At 43.4% G+C, this 20,798-nt stretch overlaps 1 protein-coding gene across 1 annotated transcript in view; it reads right to left on the bottom strand.

Moving 5' to 3' along the window:
• Positions 1-20,798, bottom strand: part of ADGB (androglobin) — a 738,031-nt gene that overhangs the window by 30,756 nt on the left and 686,477 nt on the right. The window contains exon 32 of the mRNA XM_030198035.1: positions 10,010-10,115. Coding sequence (XP_030053895.1) covers positions 10,010-10,115 — 106 coding nt within the window. The remainder of the gene's footprint in view (positions 1-10,009; positions 10,116-20,798) is intronic.

The following is a 20,798-nucleotide window of genomic DNA, read 5'->3' as shown; positions in this document are numbered from 1 at the left end:
AATCATAGTTATCTGATACTAGGATCCACATTAGGAGCCAGCACCCAAGAAAAAGATCTAGGTGTCGTTGTAGACAATTCAGTAAAATTTTCTGCCAGGGTGTGGCAGTGGCAAAAAAAGCAAACAAGATGCTAGGAATTATTAGGAAAGGGATGGTAAATAAGATCAAGAATACTATAATGCCTCTGTATCTCTCCATGGTGTGATTACCTTAAGTATTGCGTTCGATTCTGGTCGCCATACCTCAAAAAAGATATAGCAGAATTAGAAAAGATTCAAAGCAGGGGCGCAGGCAGACGGACACCTAATTTTGGGTGGGCCCTGGCCCAAGATGGGTGGACAGAAGAACTCCAACCTGTCCCACAAGTGATTTAATCTCTCCCTCTCTCGCCTGCATGCCATATGGAGGGGCATAATCGAACAGGGCGCCCAAGTTTTCCTGAGGGCGTCCTCGCAGGATGTCCCCGCGAAGGGGCGGGGAAACCTGTATTATATAAACAAGATGGGTGGCCATCTTTCGTTTCAATAATACGGTCAGGGACGCCCAAATCTCAACATTTAGGTCAACCTTAGAGATGGTCGTCCCTGGTTTTCGGCGATAATGGAAACCGAGGACGACCATCTCAAAAACGGCCAAATCCAACTCATTTGGTTGTGGGAGGAGCCAGCATTCATAGTGTACTGGCCCCCTGACGTGCTAGGACACAAACCGGGCACCCTAGGGGGCACTGCAGTGGACTAACTGATGCACTAACTGAACGGAAAAAGCCCTTCCCTTACCGATCCCTTAGCGATTCGGAAAAGAACGGGCATGCATGAAGGAAATCGCGTGCAAATGAGCTGCTCACTGTTAGCTCATTTGCACACGATTTCCTTCCTAAGGAGGGGAAGCCAGTGCAGAGCAGCCAAGCATTATGTGTGGCTGCTCTGCACATGCCAAAGACGGCTTTATACATGCAGACAAGCTGCGTGTATAATAGCCATCTACAACCTTAGAAAAATACAAGTCCAGGTGAAAACGTCTAAGTGCTTGTCAGGGATGTCTTTTTTTCTTAGAGTATGAGTGAAGGACGTCCGTTGTGCCTTTGTCCTCTGCGACGGAAGTTGAGGATGTCCAAAATGTGGATGTTTCTGTGAGAAGGATGTCCATGCCTGGATGTTTCTATGAGAAGGATGTCCATGCCTTTGCTATGCCTCTCAAAAATATCAATCCCAAGATAATCCCTGGTAAAAATCCAAATACTAACTATCCACAAACCAGAGTATAGTCAGGAGGAAAAAAATAGATAAAAGATTAACCAGACGCTCAAATATTCTATACAAGAAAATTTTTGATTAATAGTGGAGAGTTCTCAGAGTATAAACTCACCCAAGTGAGACTACACCGAAGTGATTTATATCTGTAAGGGTGGACAAGCTTCTCGATCATGGAACTCCTCCACAATTTTGTTTTTGTGAGCTAAATTTTTTCACAGAATAATAAATAATCTAATACAATATTTTAAATTGTCTGGATCAATCCTATCTATTTCTCCCTCCAACCTCATACACATGCAAGAAAAATTTTTTTGAGAAAATGTTACTCCCTCCTTACTCTCATGATTCAATGAAGTATCTATGTATTATGATAATGTCTTTAAGATACTCTATAATAAACAATATAATCAATTGGGCACTTAGCATGCTTTGAAGTTAGATAGTCCACTCCCGGATCTTCTTTAATCCATGTTCATGATATTTGATCCGGTCGAATGGAGTTTCACCAATGCTTTATCTTTTCGGGAACCAATCAACTATTTTATGTCCCAGTGTAGAAGCGCTCCTGCGCCTTCAATAAATCATAGCGACTGGTGAGGTAATTAAATTTGCTGATGACACAAAGTTATTCAAAGTTGTTAAATCACAAAAGGATTGTGAAAACTTAAAAGAGGATCTTACAAGACTGGGAATCCAAATTTGCAGATGACGTTTAATGCGAGCTAGTGCAAAGTGATGCATGTAGGAAAGAAGAACCCAAACTATAGCTACATGATGAAAGGTTCCACGTTAGGAATTACCACCCAGGAAAAGGATCTAGGTGTCATTGTTGATGATATGTTGAAACCCTCTGCTCAGTGTGCAGTAGTGGCTAAGAAAGCAAATAGAATGTTAGGAATTATTACGAAAGGAATGGAAAACAAAAATGAGAATGTTATAATGTTTTTGTATCGCTCCATGGAGCGACTGCACCTTAAATATTGTGTGCAATTTTGGTTACCACATCTCAAAAAAGGTACAGTGGAATTAGAAAAGGTACAGAGAAGGGCGATGAAAATGATAAAGGGGATGGGATGACTTCTCTATGAGGAAAGGCTAAAGCACGTAGGGCTTGGAGAAGAGAAGAGAAGAGGGGAGATATGATACAGGTCTATAAATTATTGAGTGGAGTGGAATGGGAAGATATGAATCACTTGTTTACTCTTTCCAGAAATACTAGGACTAGGAGGTACGCAATTAAGCTTCTATGTAGTAAATTTAAAACAAACTGGAGAAAATATTTTTTCATTCAACACGCAATTAAATTCTGGAATTCGTTGCCAGAGAACGTGATAAAAGCAGTTAGCTTAGCAGGGTATAAAAAAAGTTTGGATAATTTCCTGAAAGAAAAGTCTATAAGCCATTATTAAGATGGACTTGGGAAAATTCACTACTTATTTCTAGGATAAGCAGCATAAAATCTGTTTTACTGTTCTGGGATCTCAACAAATACTTGTCACCTGGATTGGCCACTGTTGGAAACAGGACACTGGCCTTGATGGATCTTCGATCTGTCCAAGTGTGGCACTACTTATGTTCTTATGTATAAATCACAATGTGCTGATGTTCTGCTGGCCTCAAACTGGAAAGCTGATTGGAGGAGAGGCTGGTACTGTGCTTTTGAGATACTCAGTGCCTTGGCATGTTTGATTTAGAAAGCCTAAAGCGTTTGCACAGAGTCTGAGGCTAAGACTTCCAATTCTACACAAGGATCTGAACTGGTCCTCAGGACCTTATAAAAAGGTCTGTGACAGTACCACGTTGCTTTTAACAATTCAAGAGCTGTTAAGCCATACCAGAAAACCCAATGAGAGACCCATGAAGTCTTGTTATTGAGTATTTGGAGATACTTACCTTGGAGCAGATCTGTGCGAGCAAAGTGAACTGAACTTTTCTATGTCTGCTTGGAACTAAAACACTAGTTATGTAAAGTCTATTTATCTAATCAAACTTGTGTTTATGTTCAAATCAGCTATATGTAGGCCAGAACGTTATGATTATGTTAGGTTGTACCCTTAAGAGACTGTTGGGCTCATTTTCGAATGAGAAGGGTGCCCATCTTTTGACACAAATCGGGAGATAGGCGTCCTTCTCCCAGGGTCGCCCAAATCGGCATAATCGAAAGCCGATTTTGGGAGCCCTCAACTGCTTTCCGTCGCATGGATGACCAAAGTTCCCGGGGGCATGTCGGAAGCATAGTGAAGGCGGGACTGAGGCGTGCTTAACACATGGGCGTCCTCTGCCGATAAAGGAAAAAAGAGGGGCATCCCTGACGAGTACTTGGCCGACTTTACTTGGTCCATTTTTTCCTGCGACCAAGCCTCAAAAAGGTGCCCAAACTGACCAGATGACCACCAGAGGGAATCGGGGATGACCTCCCCTTACTCCCCCAGTGGTCACCAACCCCCTCCCACCCTAAAAAAAAACAACAAAAAAAAAAAACTTTAAAAATATTTTTTGCCAGCCTCTATGCCAGCCTCAAATGTCATACCCAGCTCCCTGACAGCAGTATGCAGGTACCTGGAGCAATTTTAGTGGGTGCAGTGCACTTCAGGCAGGGGGACCCAGGCCCATCCCCCCCTACCTGTTACACTTGTGGTGGTAAATGTGAGCCCTTCAAAACCCACCAGAAACCCACTGTACCCACATGTAGGTGCCCCCTTCACCTCTTAGGGCTATGATAGTGTTGTACAGTTGTGGGGAGTGGGTTTGGGGGGGGCTCAGCACCCAAGGTAATGGAGCTATGCACCAGGGAGCAATTTGTGAAGTCCACTGCAGTGCCCCCTAGGGTGCCCGGTTGGTGTTCTGGCATATCAGGGGGACCAGTGCACTACGAATGCTGGCTCCTCCCACGACCAAAGGACTTGGATTTGGTCGTTTCTGAGATGGGCGCCCTCGGTTTCCATTATCGCTGAAAACCGGGGATGCCCATCTCTAAGGACGACCATCTCTAAGGTGGAGATTTGGGCGTCCCCGACCGTATTATCAAAATGAAAGATGGCCGCCCATCTTGTTTCGATAATACGGGTTTCCCCGCCCCTTTGCCGGGACGTCCTGCGAGGACATCCTCAGGAAAACTTGGGCGCCCTGTTCGATTATGCCCCTCCACGGCATACATTAATTAAACTCAAAACCTACTAGTTCAACAGTTAACTTCTTGTAGTACTGCCTTCCAAAACCTGGATATAACAGCAAGAGAACCCTTGTGGAAAAATTAGCTAGATGCATTCTGACCGTAAAGATGACAGCATTAGTCATTAGAGTACACTAATTCAATACTTTTGTCTGTGTTGAAAAATTTTTGACCAGGTCCAACTGTTGCACCAGGTGCACTAGGCACATGACAAGGGCACAATTGTAGGGGCCAGCATTCACAGGCACTGACTTGTGTACTGCATTGTGCACTGCAACAGAGGAGGAAGAGCCAGAAATGCAGAGAGAACTACTTTATCAGTGAGTGCCTCCCACAGCACTCACAATCTTTCCTGATTGCTGCTTGCTTCTTCATCCCATCCTGATTATCTGTTCCCGTGGCAGCAGCCAACCTGACTTGGACCAGACATACTCTGCAGGTAGACCCTCCTTTGTTCAAGTTTATCTCAGGCAGGCAGAGATAGCCAGACCAGCCCCAACCAGAAGCACAGTCTCTTTAGCTAGCAGCATCACCCTCTTCAAATTTGCATCACATGAGAAGGGCAATTCTATACTTGTGCTTGTGTAGTTATGCATGCCATATGCACACACCTAATTTTAGGCATGTTAATGCTGTCTTACGCTAATACTCCATAATCGCGTTCTGGTATACAAATGCCATTATTCAATTGGAACTCACTGCATGTTATCAGCGTATCTAACTGTGGTAAAAAGTGGCCTGCGGTAGTGTGAGTGCTGGACCATTTTTTTTACTGCAGCTGGGAAAAGGGCTACTTTTTAATGGGCCGGTAAATGAGGCTGTGTTAATATTAAAACTAGAATAATTCATCTCAACTGCCCACAAGAATTCGAAGCCCAACATGAGTGAGGGTGATCAATCAGGCAAGGTTTTCGAGTGTGCAATTTTTTTATTTTGCAGATGGACCACACTAAGCCAAAAGTATGATTAAAGTTTCTAGACTGAAACAAATCATGAGGTAAAATATTTCAAACATGCAGAGTGTGCAATTCAATGGTTATTGTATTTTCAGAATAAGCTTTCTCCTACTGGATCCATTTAGGTCGGATGTTATTAAGGTATGGTAAAAGTCGATAAGCCTCCCATCAATTGAATACCATCTCAACCCCCCCCCCCCCCCCCAAGGCATCAAGGCTCCCCCTATAACATTTCAAAGGCCCCCCTGGGCCTACCATTTCAGTTCCCTGGTGTCTACTTCGGTTTGGAAGCAGTGATCCCCAGTCGCTCCTGCCCTTGCTGGCACCGGGTTCAAAATGGTACTAGTGACTGTTAGTGGTAGTCTCATGGTATTACCACTAGGGGTCAAGACATATAAGGCAAAACGGGCCCTTATATGGTAAATTAAGACTCCTAGAACTCCTAGGGGTCATGTGATGCTCTTCAGCTGTGTGGACGTTCTCATGACCATCTTTAGGGTGCCCCTTCTAATATCTACAAAGATCAGCTTAGATAGTATGTGACAAGGTGGGATCTCTGTCACTAGCAACAGCCTTACCTCCCTGCCCTACCTCGGTTGATTTTGAGGTGCTGCTATTAAGGTATGTTCGCAGGCCGTCCCAAGGCACAAGGGAGAAGGCCCAGGCACTAGCAACTAAGATGGCCGATGCCCAGGCGAGATCAATATTTACCCTACACAATGCGGCTGTAAAAAAGCTAACTAAAATCCTGCTGTTATGGAGGACAAACTGACTAAATTATACACAACGAATGAAGAAACTAAGGAAGGTTTTGAGATATACTCCAACCAAATCCAACACGCTGAAGATCGAATTGCTCAATAGGAGGACAGAGCTGATAATTTTGAAGAGCGAATCCACAGCCTAGAAACTGCACAAAAGGATATGCTTAGCCTTGACTGGCTGGAGGATTTTGAGAACTGGAGCCGGCGTAATAACCATGTTGTTGCAATCACATCAAAAAGCTTCAAAGCAATATAGAAACAGAGGAATCAGAGACTATTTCCCCAGACAATCATTCTGTCTTGTAGTACAGATGCTCATATTATTGTCCCAACTAAACTACTGTAATGCAGCATATGTAGGCTGCAAAGAAAACCTACTATAATCGTTGCAGACCATCCAAAACAGAGCAGTAAGATTGATATTCAAAATGTTGAAATATGATAGAGCAACCCCACTACTCATAATACTACACTGGCTCCTGATCAAGGCCAGACTATTTTTCAAAACTAGCACAATCATCTTCAAAATACTATTTGGCATGTCACCGGACTATATGCTAGACATGATCAAACTATCACGAAGAAATGCAAACCAAGGAACCAGAGGTTACCTACTACTTTAACCACCCAACTGCAAAAACATACTATACAAGTCCACCTACATGGCGGGATTTAGCTACCTGGGCTCAAAACGGTGGAACTCAATTCCTATAGTCATAAGAAGCGTCACAAACTACCTCCAGTTCAGAAAAGACCTAAAGACCTACCTCTTCAGGAATTCTATGAGTAAAATATGCACTAATCATTCTGGAAAAACAATACACAATATAACCTCTAACTGTAATGCATCTTTTAATTTAAGAAATTAACTAAGACATGCTGAGGGGCATTTTTGATCGTGGACGCCCATCTCCAAGGACGGCGACGCAAAGGGGTGGGGCCGACCATATTTTCAAAACGAGATGGCCAGCTATCTTTTGTTTCGATAATACGGTTGGAGCTGCCCAAATGTCAGAGATGGCCGGGTTTGAGATGGCCGGCCTCGGCTTTTGCCCATAATGGAAACCGAGGCTGGCCATCTCAAACCCGGCCAAATCCAAGGCATTTGGTCGTGGGAGTGGCCTGCATTTGTAGTGCACTGGTCCCCCTGACATGCCAGGACACCAACCGGGCACTCTAGGGGGCACGTCTAAATATTAAAAAATATATATATATATCCTAGGTGCATAGCTCCCTTACCTTGGGTTCTGAGCCTCCCCAAATCCCCCCCCCCCAAAACCCACTCCCCACAACTCTACACCATTACCATAGCCCTTATGGGTGAAGGGGGGTTGGAGGGCTCCCATTTACCACCACAAATGTAACAGGTAGGGAGAGATGAGCCTGGGCCTGCCTGAAGTCCACTGCACCCACTAAAACTGCTCCAGGGACCTGTATACTGCTGCGATGGACCTGAGTATGGCATAGAGGCTGGCAAAAAAAAGTTTTTAAAGTTGTTTTCTTGAGGGTGGGAGGGGGTTAGTGACCACTGGGGGAGTCAGGGGAGGTGATCCCTGATTCCCACCGGTGGTCATCTGGTCAGTTCGGGCACTTTTTTGGAACTTGGACCTGAAAAAAAAAGGGACCAAATAAAGTGGACCAAATTCTCGCCAGGAACGTCCTTCTTTTTTCCATTATCGGCCGAGGGCACCCATCTCTTAAGCACGCCCCGGCATGCCCCTGTCCCACCTTCACTACCCTTCTGACATGCCCCCGGGAACTTTGGCCGGCTCTGCGACGCACTGCAGTTGGGGGCGCCCAAAATTGGCTTTCGATTATACCGATTTGGACACCCTCATGAGATGGCCGGCCATCTCCCGATTTGTGTCGGAAGATGACCGGCGATCTCCTTCGAAAATAAGCTGGATCTTCTCAAGAAACCCAATGACTATTCCATATGCAGTAATAGTTATCTTTGCTAAAGCAAACCAATTCCAAAACTGCATAGAGCAATGCAATATCAGAAACTTAAACTCACTCTAATTGCTCCAAATCAACAGGATATAGATGAGACAATGAACTGCTATATTATCATTTAATAATATATAGCCTCATACGTCCAGGGTACCTTTATGTAAATTAGGACACCACTGACTGACATTCATCATCGGCTACCACCACCTACCTTACACTGCAGAGAAAAACTCTCCTATTTACATCTAATCATGAGAGAAAAATCTGCAGTGCTTAGGCATATGGGAAAATCAATTTAATAAACCTCCAGTTCAAATGCTCATTAAATCCTAAATATGACTCCAAAAAAACTATATAAAGGGTCTAAAAAAGAAGAAAAAATGTAATCAATAATGAAATATACAAAAACAACAGCCAGGTTAAACAGTTCTATGTGTACACTTAGCTTTGCCTTATTTCCAAAAAGCTCAATCGCTGTTTAATTCTCTTTTAATATCCATGGCTGTGACTTCTTAAAGTCCACGTTTTACTCCCACTCCACAGCCATGGATATTAAAAGAGAATTAAACAGCGATTGAGCTTTTTGGAAATAAGGCAAAGCTAAGTGTACACATAGAACTGTTTAACCTGGCTGTTGTTTTTGTATATTTCATTATTGATTACATTTTTTCTTCTTTTTTAGACCCTTTATATAGTTTTTTTGGGGTCATATTTAGGATTTAATGAGCATTTGAACTGGAGGTTTATTAAATTGATTTTCCCATATGCCTAAGCACTGCAGATTTTTCTCTCATGATTAGATGTAAATAGGAGAGTTTTTCTCTGCAGTGTAAGGTAGGTGGTGGTAGCCGATGATGAATGTCAGTCAGTGGTGTCCTAATTTACATAAAGGTACCCTGGACGTATGAGGCTATATATTATTAAATGATAATATAGCAGTTCATTGTCTCATCTATATCCTGTTGATTTGGAGCAATTAGAGTGAGTTTAAGTTTGTAATAGTTATCTTGCCAACCACTGTAAAACACAGCATCGTAGAACCTTGAAAATGTAATTGAATCAATGTAATCTCTAACAACTGTTAAACATAAACCACATTAACCAAAACTCATTTTCGGATAATTGTGGGATACAAGTAAGAATAAATAAAATAATAAATAAATGAAACTTGTCCCCCCACAGTAGTACTTTAAGAACACAGCTAGGGGTCACCGATGTCATTTTTAACCCAGTGCTGGCAAGGGCAGGAGGGTCTGGGGATCATTCCTCCCTGACCCCAGTAGACACCAGGGAACTGACATGTAGGCCCAGGAGGGAGTCTTTGAGGCTGGAGGGGGCCTTTGATGTCAGGGAAGACTTCTGGGTGAGTGGTTATTGAACTGGGGAGGGGGTTTGGAAAGGTTGGAGATCTGGATTTAAGGGGTCTTTCAGGTGGGTGGGGGTCTTCAGTTTGTAGCATCTTTGGGAGGGTGAGATTGTGATTGGGATGGTTCACGACAGGTATAACTCATAGTTACTTCTGGCAGTCCATTTCAGATGTGCCTGGGAGCACTGGGACATGACTGATGTCCAATGCACCCAGGATGGTAAAATAACCCCAGTTTCTGGCTAAGATTATTTTTCCTGTGATAATACAGCTTGCTATGTTTACCACAAGCTGTGCTTGTGAATTTACATACTAATGAGCTGCTTTACATACATTTGCGTGATTTGCATTTCATTAGTGTGTAACGTGCAGTAACTTAATATACCATGTGCTATGGTACTAAAACTTGTGTTAGTGCCCTTGCGTTAAGGAGCAAAAATGTGTATTGCGACTGCAACACAGCTTGATAACTACCCCCCTTACTGTTTCTTTTCTATCAAAGTACATCTTATATTGGTAGGTTACAAAACTGGATCCATACCTCCTTCTGTTTCATCTGTGATAAGGACACTGATTTGCTCTGTTTGGGGTTCTGATGAAATGCTCTCCATGTGTTTGTTAATAAACTGAAGACGTGCCTGCATAGCCTAGAAAATAGATAAATACTGTATAGTGAAAATGGCACTACAAGGTTCTATGACTAGAAACTATAACTTATAGACAACATTAGCTTAAAGAAAACACAGTGCAGTAAATATATATATATATATATATATATATATATATATATATATAATACACACACACACACACACATATATATATATATATATATAGTGTTAGTATCAATCATAATACAAACAGCTCAAAATAAAATTATCGTTGATGGAGATTTTGGGATTTTGGAAAAGTATTGAAGTTATATCCTGTTATGTTTTGCGAATTGGAACAGTACTAAGTGACGTACTTTCTGGCGCCTTGGCTTGTGTATAAGTATCTACTGATTTCACATTGCATAAAATTATCGTGATTTCAATCTGATCGTGCTAATGGACGTGCACATATCTGTCAGCATGGTGTCCCGATGCAAGAAATCACATGGGAGACTATGCACCGGATACCATGCTGACATATATGCGCATGTCCATTAGCATGATGACATCATTAACTTGCCTACACAATTTAAATTTAATTGGTGCTCAGGCAGTTCAGTTTAGTGCTCCTAGTAGCAGTACTCTGTATTCTGACCAGTACGGTTCCTACTCTGTTAAGATACGTTTTGTTGTAAGTAACATTCCCTCTTTATTTCCTATATTATTCATGGTTTAGTTTTACTATTCGATTAGTTCACTCTCCTTTCTCCTTTGCTTTATTGTGTAGCTACTTTGACAGTCTTCTTTCCACACATATAATCAACTCCTGAAGGCTGACGACTACTTACAGTTTTCTACCCCAGGGAAACTGTTATGCTCAGGCTATTCCTCTTACCTCAGGACTGTAGCCTTCTCTGTTTTTCTCTCTCTCTCTGTATCATTTGTTGGTCCTGGAGGCATCCCAGCCAGCCAGGTTTTCAGGATATCCACAATGAATATTCATAAGAGAGATTTGCATACACTGTCTCTTTGGTATGCAAATCACTCTCATGAATATTCATTGTGGATATCACGAAAACCTGACTGGCTGGAATGCCTCCAGGACCAGGTTTGGGAACCACTGCCCTAGAGGATTCTTGACTTGGGTCTCTCTCATACTCCCTTGGAGACTTCTTGCCTCTAGCTCAGAGTATTTAACTATCTCCCTTGCCTGAGCCCTGCCCCTCTGACTCAGCAGATGTAACTCACCCACCCTAAGGTAGCTCACACACAGTCTCAGTGAGGGAGTGATCCTTTGGGAACCTGGCTATGCACCATCCATTTCCCTCATAGCATGTAACTTACAGAATACTGTAAGTTATGCACCCCCTGTCACACTAGACACACTGATTTACACCAGATCTATGGCAGATGGGTGAGCACCTACAGTTTAGGCACATTGATAGCTGGTTATGCTAGTATTCTATAATAATAGAACCTAGGCCCCTAGGTTCCTTTATAAAAGCGGCTTCTACCATGGACCCTCCAGGCATTTAATTGGAAGCACCCAGTTATAGAATTGCTCCCATACTGACTACCACTAATCTATGTGTAAAGAAACCACCCCAGTCAGTATAAGCCATCCGGTTGAACAACTATTATAAATTATAGAATCGCCATCTAGTTCTTCTGTATAGGAGTGAATTCTAGATTCTGAGTAGGATTGGACAGAATCTCAAAACCTGCACCTCCAGTTATGAAACATACTCCATATTCCTCAACAATAGAGCTAGGATATTTCCCTTTATAACTTGTCTTACAAAAAAAAAAAATTTCAAAGTGCGGTGTCACCTTGAGAACAGTAACACTCCCCCCTTTCATTGCTAGACACAATGTAAAACAACATAAAATCCAGCAGAAAGAATTCCACAGTAAACAAAGATACCAGCCTTAACTTCCCAAACTCAACTGCTAGGGATGTGCATTGGAAAATTTTGGGACAAACAAGTTTTCTCTTTAACAGTGGGTTTTCCATCCACTCCCAATGAAACCTGCTTAAAACTTAGTGGCAGGCATTTATAACAAAGGAAGGAACACTGCAAGCCATTAAGAGTGGCATAAAGACCTAGCTATACCAAAAGAGGGGCAAAGGGCACTAACAGTGCTATGAAGTTTCTAAGCTGTCACAAGAAGGGCAAATTAGCACAGAGAGTAGAATGAACACTAGAAGGGGCAAAGGAGTACTAAATTGGCAAGGCACCTGAAGAGGCATAAAATAGCACTGACATTGCAGGAACATGCCAAGGCACTGTGAGAGGTGTGAAGCTGCAAAAACACTGGCCAGATGACCACAATTATCTACCGCAGTAGTAACACAAGCTGGAAAACACTCGAAGAGAATCAAAACAGCCTTGTGATGGGCTGGAAGGCCCTAAAACACTAGACACGAAGCACCTCAAAGAAAAGCTAGGCATTTATCCTTATGCACTTTTAAAGGATTAAGAAAAACAAAATTCTGTGAGTGAGGCAAAGCAGCACCAACAGTGGTAAGAACAACCAGAGCAGTACGAAAAGGTTAAAGTGGTTATAACAGTGGAATTAAGACTCAAAGTACCAAGAAAGCTGTAAAATAGTCAAAAGAGGAAGACTGCATCAACTTACTAAGACACTGACTATAGAGCAGCATGAACCATGCAAGCTAGCAAAAGAGGGGCAAAGAGCACTAGAATGAGCACCACAAGACACCGATAGAGGGGCAAACACAGTGCCAACAGAGGACAAAGCAGCATCAACAGTAATTGGAGATCCCCTGGCATTGAGGGGAAAACCAATGCAAAGAAATGAAACACCCCAATGTTTCAAACATGACTAACTGTAGAAGGAAATTACTGGGAAAAGCAAGATAGACTGAAAGGTCCTAAAACATCTACAGAAAACCTACAGAGCAGCAAGACAGGCTGGAAGACCTCAAAACACTTAAGCAGGGGGCAGAGGGATAAGCAGGATTGGATTTTTGTAGGGAAACTGAGCCCATTTGAGGTGCATTAAGGATCATCTGATTCACTGTCTAGAGAGGTGTGTCCTAGAGAAATCGATGGCAAGAGTCTACTTTATTTTGCACTTCCAGAAAGATAAGAAAAAAGGATTCAGTGCCTTTACTTTGAAAGTAAGATCAAATACAGTCTAAAGGTTCATTTGTACTGTTCATCCATTACAAAAGCTACTATCGAAAAGACTTCCTGGGAAAATAGGATTGGAAGATCTAAAATCTAAACAGATGATAGCATGAAGATCCCAGCCCATAAGCACTAGTACAAGGAGAAAATGTTATATAAATATTGATATGATGATCCTAAATTGATGGCAGAGGAGTAAATTGGCTCCAACTTCTGCTAGAAGACAATGAGGATGAAATATTTGGGCACTGGTGTTCAGTAGGAGGGGATTATTCCCCAAAGATTTCAACTGTGGGATTCAGTGGGTAGGTCACTATTACAAGTGGCATCATCAGCCAAGGTCTCCTGCTGTTAAATTGGTTACACAAAATTTGTTCACCTAGGAAGAAATTTTATGTATTGGAGGCTAGAAGGTACAGCAATCATTTCTTCTCTGTATTGTGGAAGGAAGAAGAACCCAAGGCAATGCAGAAGGTGTAAAGTGAAAAATCGATGGCATAGTTGGGTCATGTGTAAGTAATGTTAGAAAGAGTCAGCAATGTAAGAGAATGGTGAAGGTGGCAGCAGAAATTTTATTCCTAACATTTTCCGGTAACATTGACATGAGAGAGTCAGGCATCATAAAGCAAGCTGTTCAAGTAAAAGCAAAGCATACAAGTTTGATTCTTTAGCTACAACCATTGTCGTTAATGCTCTGTCCATGACACCATTTCAATCCATTTTTTACTTCTTCTGCAACAGCAAGAGGATTATTAGTCAAAGTGGATTGAATACCTTCAGCTTGCATATGTCAATGAAGCATTCTGTCTGCATCCTTGGGTAAAGGAAGCACATTTTCTAAAGTTGTATCCCATTGCCCATCTTGACACTGTTATACTTACATAGGCATGGCAGGTTCTTATGGTAATCCTTTTATTTTCATTAACCTTTTAAGTAGGGACAATGGAAGGGTATTAGTCACCCTAAGTGAACTTTCAGCTTTGTGGACCCTTCAATTTCCTCCTAGGTCTCTAGATTTCCATCTGAGAATTTGATAAATAGAACAAGTACAATCACCCTAATAGCACTCTCCCATAATGAACAGCTGATTATCGGGTAGTCACATTTAGAATGGCACAAAGACGCCAAAGTACCAAAAGTAGTGCAGAGTGGCATGACTAACCCAAGACACTGGTACTAAAGAAGGAAAACAGTTTTCTTTTCGTTCTTGTATAGTTTTATTTTTTTTTTCAATAAGGCAGCTGATCACACTAGACAGCAGCAGCAGCAGCAGCAGCAGCAGCAAGAATGGCATTAGCAACAACATAGGAGGGCAATGATCAAGAGAGCAGGCTGGGCAGCTCCACATCAGGCACTGATACAGTAGCAGCAACTAGAGTGGCACTAGCAACAACGCAAGATGGCACTGAGTGAAAAGTGCAGACCCAGTAGCAACAGAACAGACAGTAACACAACAGGATAAAAGAGTAAGAAAAGAGGAGGTCTTTCTTTCTTTGTCTGTTTTTGGTATGTGAGTCTAACAGAGCGCATTGAAAAATGAGACCAGACAGCTACAATTAGAGCGCCAACTGGGAAAATCACAGCAAGAGAATGGGGCAAAGAGTGTAGGCAATGCTTGCATTATTTAGAGGAGCTCAGACTCGGTCATGTCCCAATTATACTGACATTGAAGGAAACCAAGCCAGGGAGAAGTTTGTTTTTATGAATACCAAATTTTCTACCAGGTTTAGTGCTAGCTGTGAATGATGACTCAGGATATCTCCTGCCATTGAGGAATATCTGTTCATTGGGCATGCTGGTGAGTGGGCAGGAAAGAAGATTCTGGACAACTTTGGCCAGGCCTGGCCAGAGTGGGGCTTGTACACCCAGGGCCAATATTTAGACCACGGGGAGGTAGCTGGGCTGCCTCCCGCAGTCGGTGTAGAGCCTGGATATTCAATGCCATGCCATTTCTGGTGACTGGAATTAACTATCTGGGTATTTTTTGGCCAGTTTAAATTTAACCGACCAAGCCGATATTCAGTGCTGGCTGGTTGAGTTTAAACCAGCCAATTATATTTCGGTGGCTTAATTTGGCCACCAAACTTATCCAGCGATGTGCTGAATATCAGCAGATAGCTGGTTATATCGCGTGATATAACTGGCTGTTAAGCGCTAACCGGCAATATTCAGCGGGAGGTAACTATCTCTTGCTGAATATTGTCAGATAGCTGGTTAAGTGCCATTTAACTGACCAGCAGCCATTCCTGGCCAGTTAAATGGTTTTAAAAATCAGGCAGCCAGTGTGCCAAAGGGGATAATTCTATAAATAAGGCGCTAATATTTATGTGTCAAATATATGTGTAAATTATTTAAATACTGGTGTATACAGGAGAGTCACGTGGTATGATGCAGGAGTGAAGTCGCGTTGGAACGGAGCTCCTGCGATTCCCCCATCATCTAACGCTATTATCAGCCTCAAAGGGGAAAAACGAACTTTTGTATCGCCAGCCTAACAACTTGGAGACCGGGTGGGAATCTGCCCGCTAGCCTCGAGCAAGAAGAATGGCGGCGAAAATGCTTAGAAAAGAGAAAGAGAAAGGCAAGACTGCAGAATCCAAGATGGCGCCCGGACAGCAATCTCCGAATTAGAGTGTTTGCTCGGTATGGACGGCAGAAATCACCGCGGAGGTGACAGCTGCGGTAGAGGCGGCCCTCGATAAAAAATTGCAAGCGTTGTTTGATCGCGCAGAATCCGCCCACGAACGGCTTGACGGGTTCCACCTCGACCTGGACCACATGCAACAGCGGATCAGTGACCTGGAAGACCGAGCAGTGGCATCTGAACAACCTGTGGAGGCCCTACAGAAGAAAATCGTGGAGCTAGAAAATAAACTAGACGACCTAGAGAACAGGTCTCATCGTAATAATTTACGACTAATTGGGCTCCCGGAACAGATCAAGGACTCGGAGTTGGGGAGTTTTCTCGAAACCTGGCTTCAGAGCACATTAAAACTGAATAACCTACCGGGCCCGCTGCGCATCGAGAGAGCACATCGGCTGGGGCCAAGGCACCAAGGCGCGGCGAGACCGCGGGCGGTGATAATGAAGATTCTTCACTATGGCCACAAACAGGCGATATTGCAGGCTGTGAGGGCCGGAGGAGAGCTTTGTCATGAAGGCCAACGGATCCTTTGCTTCCAGGACTATTCAGCACGTGTGGCCGCGGCACAAAAGGGGTTTGCGCCCGTTTGCGCGGCCTTACATGAGAAGAGAATCAGGTTTGCACTGATTTATCCTGCCAAACTGAAGGTTCAGTACGAGGGAGGAGAGAAACTCTTTGAAGAGGTGTCTGCAGCTAAAGACTTCCTTAAGAGCATTGCACAGGAATCTGCAACCGGATGTCGAAAAGATGGCATTTAACAGAAGAAAGTCTTTGTCTGGATAAGTGAGTTGATAGAGATTTTGAGACTTGCGCTGAATGGAGAAACGTGGGACTGGAAGACTGCTAAGTATGATTAGTGACTAAATCTCCATATCTAAACCTTTGTTCCAAGGGAGTAATTGGACGGGGGATACAAGGTAAAGACCCGGTCTCAATAAATGGAGACAGGCATAAGTTCCACATGATTGAGTATTCCCTATGGAGCAGATGGATAACTGAAATAGAGGGGGAAAGGACACTAATACGTGATGAGTTCCCTGTTGGAACTCAAGGGATTAAAGATTGGAGGGGGCAGGAGGAAATTCTTGGGGGGGAGGGGAGAAGGTCTGCTCGAACATGGCTTGTAAAGGGGGTAAGAGAAGACAACTAGGAAGTGCCGAGAGTAAACAAAGAAGCAGAGGGAGGTGTAGGCTTTGACGCCTCTCTCCTTACTATATGTTTAACAACGTATGTGAGCCAACTTGGACAGGATATGGTTAAGCTCATATCTTGGAATGTGGGGGGTATTTCCTCTCCAATCAAAAGAAGTAAGATTTTACAGACTTTAAATAGACAAAAGGCACATATAGCAATGCTACAGGAGACACACTTAACAGCAATAGAACATAAGAAGTTATGTAAATGGTGGGTGGGAGACTATGTGGAAAGCCCATCACCAAATAGAAAGGCGGGAGTTATCTTATTCCGCAAAGGGCTTCATATCACTAAAAAACAGGTAATTGCGGATCCGCTTGGAAGATATGTTTTCTTAGAAGCCCTTGTGAATAATCACCCTTTCTTACTAATTAATGTATATGCACCGAACCAATATGTCAAGAGGTTCTATCAGACCCTGGTGAGACATGTGCACTCCTTTCACCAGATGCCTATAATTATGGGGGGGGGGGGGGGGGGGGGCCCTTTAATTCAGTCTATGACCCATTATTGGATAGTACTGGAGCCTCCAGAGTAGGGCCTGTGAATTTGACAAAGGGAGTCCCACGGCTGTGCTCTATGTTAGATCTAGTAGACGCATGGCACCTGTACCACCCGGGAGAGAGGGATTATACTCACTTATCTAGGGCGCATGACACACTATCCCGAATTGACTATATCCTGGTTTCGGCAAATAGGACTCCTTGGTTACAACAGGCAGAGATAGGGCCGACACAGGTATCAGACCACGCTTTTGTGTGGATTACAATTGGGTGTGGAGGGGATGGAACCTAGAGGGCTAGGTGGCGATTTCCCAAAGAACTGTATTACGACCCACAATTTGCCTCCTATATACAATCTCAATGGAAAGAATACTCAGAGTTTAATGAGAATAGCTATCATGTAGACCCGATACTATTTTGGGAAGCGGCCAAGGCCGTGCTGAGAGGAGCCATAATTTCATATCATTCCTATAAGAAAAGATCCAGAGAGGCAGAGATAGTCAGGATGGGGAAGGTAGTGGGGCAGGCGCGCCAGAGATTTGGAACTAACCCAACGCCCTTAAATAAATTAAAGCTATTGGAGGCTCAGTCATCTTTGAACCAGTTAATACATGCCAAAGCCAAAAAAATCAAATTTTTATTATCGCTATCAGTTATACAAATATGCAAATAAGCAAGGGAAATTGTTGACACGACTGGTGAAGCAAGCGGGTGGCTCAAGGTATGTGTCACAAATCAGGGATACACAGGGGGGTATTCAGCATACTCTGGAGGGTGTGAATGAAGTATTCCGGCAGTTTTATGAGACTTTATATTCCCCTCCAGAGAATCATGGGCTTCAGAGTTTTATTTAGCAGGACAGTCACTTCCCCAGATCACAGCGACGCAACAAAGCAGCCTCAATAGATTAATATCAGAAGACGAGGTGAGCTGGGGTATACGTGCCAGCCCATTGCACAAATCACCAGGAGTGGATGGGCTCTCCTCTGAGTTTTATAAGCTTCTTAGCTCGGATATTGTACCTTGCCTGACAGAGGTTTTCAATAGATGTATAGAGATGGGGGGACTGCCAGAGTCTTTAAGGAAAGCACAAATCATAGTCTTGCTAAAACCAGGCCACGACCCACTTTTAGCCAGTTCATATAGACCTATTTCTTTGCTTTCTTTTGAAACAAAATTACTGGCAAAGATTCTGGCAAACAGACTGGCACGGATCCTGCCGGAGATAGTGGAGGAGTCTCAGGTGGGCTTCGTACAAGAAAGATCAGTAGCCTGCAATACGAGACAGATTTTGGGAGCATTGGAAAGCCTACATGAATCATCAACCCCAGCCTTAATAATTAGTTTTGATGCCGAAAAGGCATTTGACCGGGTTAATTGGGACTTTATGTTTGCTTCCCTGAGGGCATTTGGGATGGAAGGGTTTTTCCTACATGCCATAGAAACTCTGTACCAAGGACCTACTGCGGAGGTATGGGTAAATGGGCAGGCCTCGGAAACATTCAGAATTGCCAGGGGTACCCGACAGGGATGTCCCCTCTCGCCCCTTCTCTTTGTGTTGGTGCTTGACCCTCTTATTAGAGACATCCAGAGTATGGAGGAGGTGAGAGGGGTACAGATACAGCAAATTTCCTTTAAGATCTCGGCTTTTGCTGATGACCTCTTAACTATAATACAGGACCCCCAGGTGTCCTTGCCGTCCCTACTGGACATTTTTGCTGAATTTGGGGATTATTCTGGATTTCGTCTTAATCTAGACAAATCTGAGGTTATGACACTTCACATGAGAGAGGAACAATGGGAAAGTTTATGTTGTCCACTTAAAAGAGTGGGGGGGTACGTTTACATACCTAGGGATCCAGCTTTGCTAAAGACCCCAAGCAGCTATATAGTGCTAATGTAGAATACTTGCTAGAAGACACCAGAACATTGGGAAGATGGGCAGGACTACCAATATTATTGGTGGGCCGCATCTCCTTGTTTAATATGGTGCTTTTCCCTAAATGGCTATACTTTTTACAAACAATACCACTGTACCTCAAACACCAGGAAGTGAGATCTTTGCAAAAACTGCTCTCCAAATTTTTGTGGGCTGGGAAAAGACCTCAGATACGGTTTTCACAATTGGTGGGGCCTTGGAGAAGTGGGGGGATGGGAGTGCCGGACATTAAACGCTATAACATAGCATGTTTATTGCGCCATTTAGGGGACTGGTACCTGCAGAGGGAGGATTATACCCCGTTAGAGATAGAAAAAGCGAGGTGTAGCCCCTTAAACCTGATGTATGTCTTACATGGGGCACTGAAGGACCTGCCTACAAGGTTGCGGACTAGTGTTTTAGTGTGGCCCTTAAAAGCCATATGGAAGGACCTGGCTAGGCTGTGGTCCTTCGATCCTAGATGTAGCAAATTACTACCCCTCCAAGGGAACGAGGCGTTTCGCCCGGGAGATGAAAATCCTATACTGAGATCCTGGGGAGAGGGGGGAAATATACTTTTACACTATTGGTTGGAGCCCAGTGGTAGCCTTAAAACAATGGCCGAGTTACAGCTAGATGCAGCAGACTGGGGGGTATGTTTTGTGTATGAACAGCTTAGACACTATATAGCCTCACTCCCCCGAGCAGCACTTGGTGTTGATCTGACCACTAAGATGGGGGAACTATTCGAGATGGTATCAGAGGATCCTATTTCGATATCCATACTACATAAAAGGCTGCTACTGGCTCGACCACAGGGAGATCTCACACGAGTGGCAGCAAAGTGGACAGCAGACATACAAAGAAAGACTTGTTGAAGGGTTGGAGGGGAGTCTTGAAATGGACGCAAAACGCAAGCCTTCGAGAATGCCAGGTCAGAGTGATATATAGGGCATACACCTCTCAGTCTCGGATGTGTCAAATGGGGTATATAGAATCGGCCCAATGTAGACGCTGTGGAGCGCCAGATAATAACTTCTACCATGCTTTCTGGAAGTGCTCAGCTATAACAGCTTTTTGGACTAGGATAGTTAAGTTTTTAGAAAGGATAGGAGGGAAGACGGTTAAACAGTTGCCTATGTGTATTCTGTTGGGCTGTCACTCTCCAATGGAGGGGGGTACGAGATATCAGAATGTAATGGCCCATAAGGCTTTTTTGGTGGGCATGAAGTGCATACTTGTTAATTGGACACAAGAATTGAATCCCTCTTTTTGGCAATGGAGGAATCGCTTACATGACTTACTTATGATGGAGCTCCAGGA

Source organism: Microcaecilia unicolor, chromosome 3, assembly GCF_901765095.1.
Source record: "Microcaecilia unicolor chromosome 3, aMicUni1.1, whole genome shotgun sequence".
Lineage (NCBI taxonomy): Eukaryota > Metazoa > Chordata > Amphibia > Gymnophiona > Siphonopidae > Microcaecilia > Microcaecilia unicolor.
The sequence above is the reverse complement of the archived record's forward strand: the minus strand, read 5'-3'. Positions and strand labels throughout refer to the sequence as shown.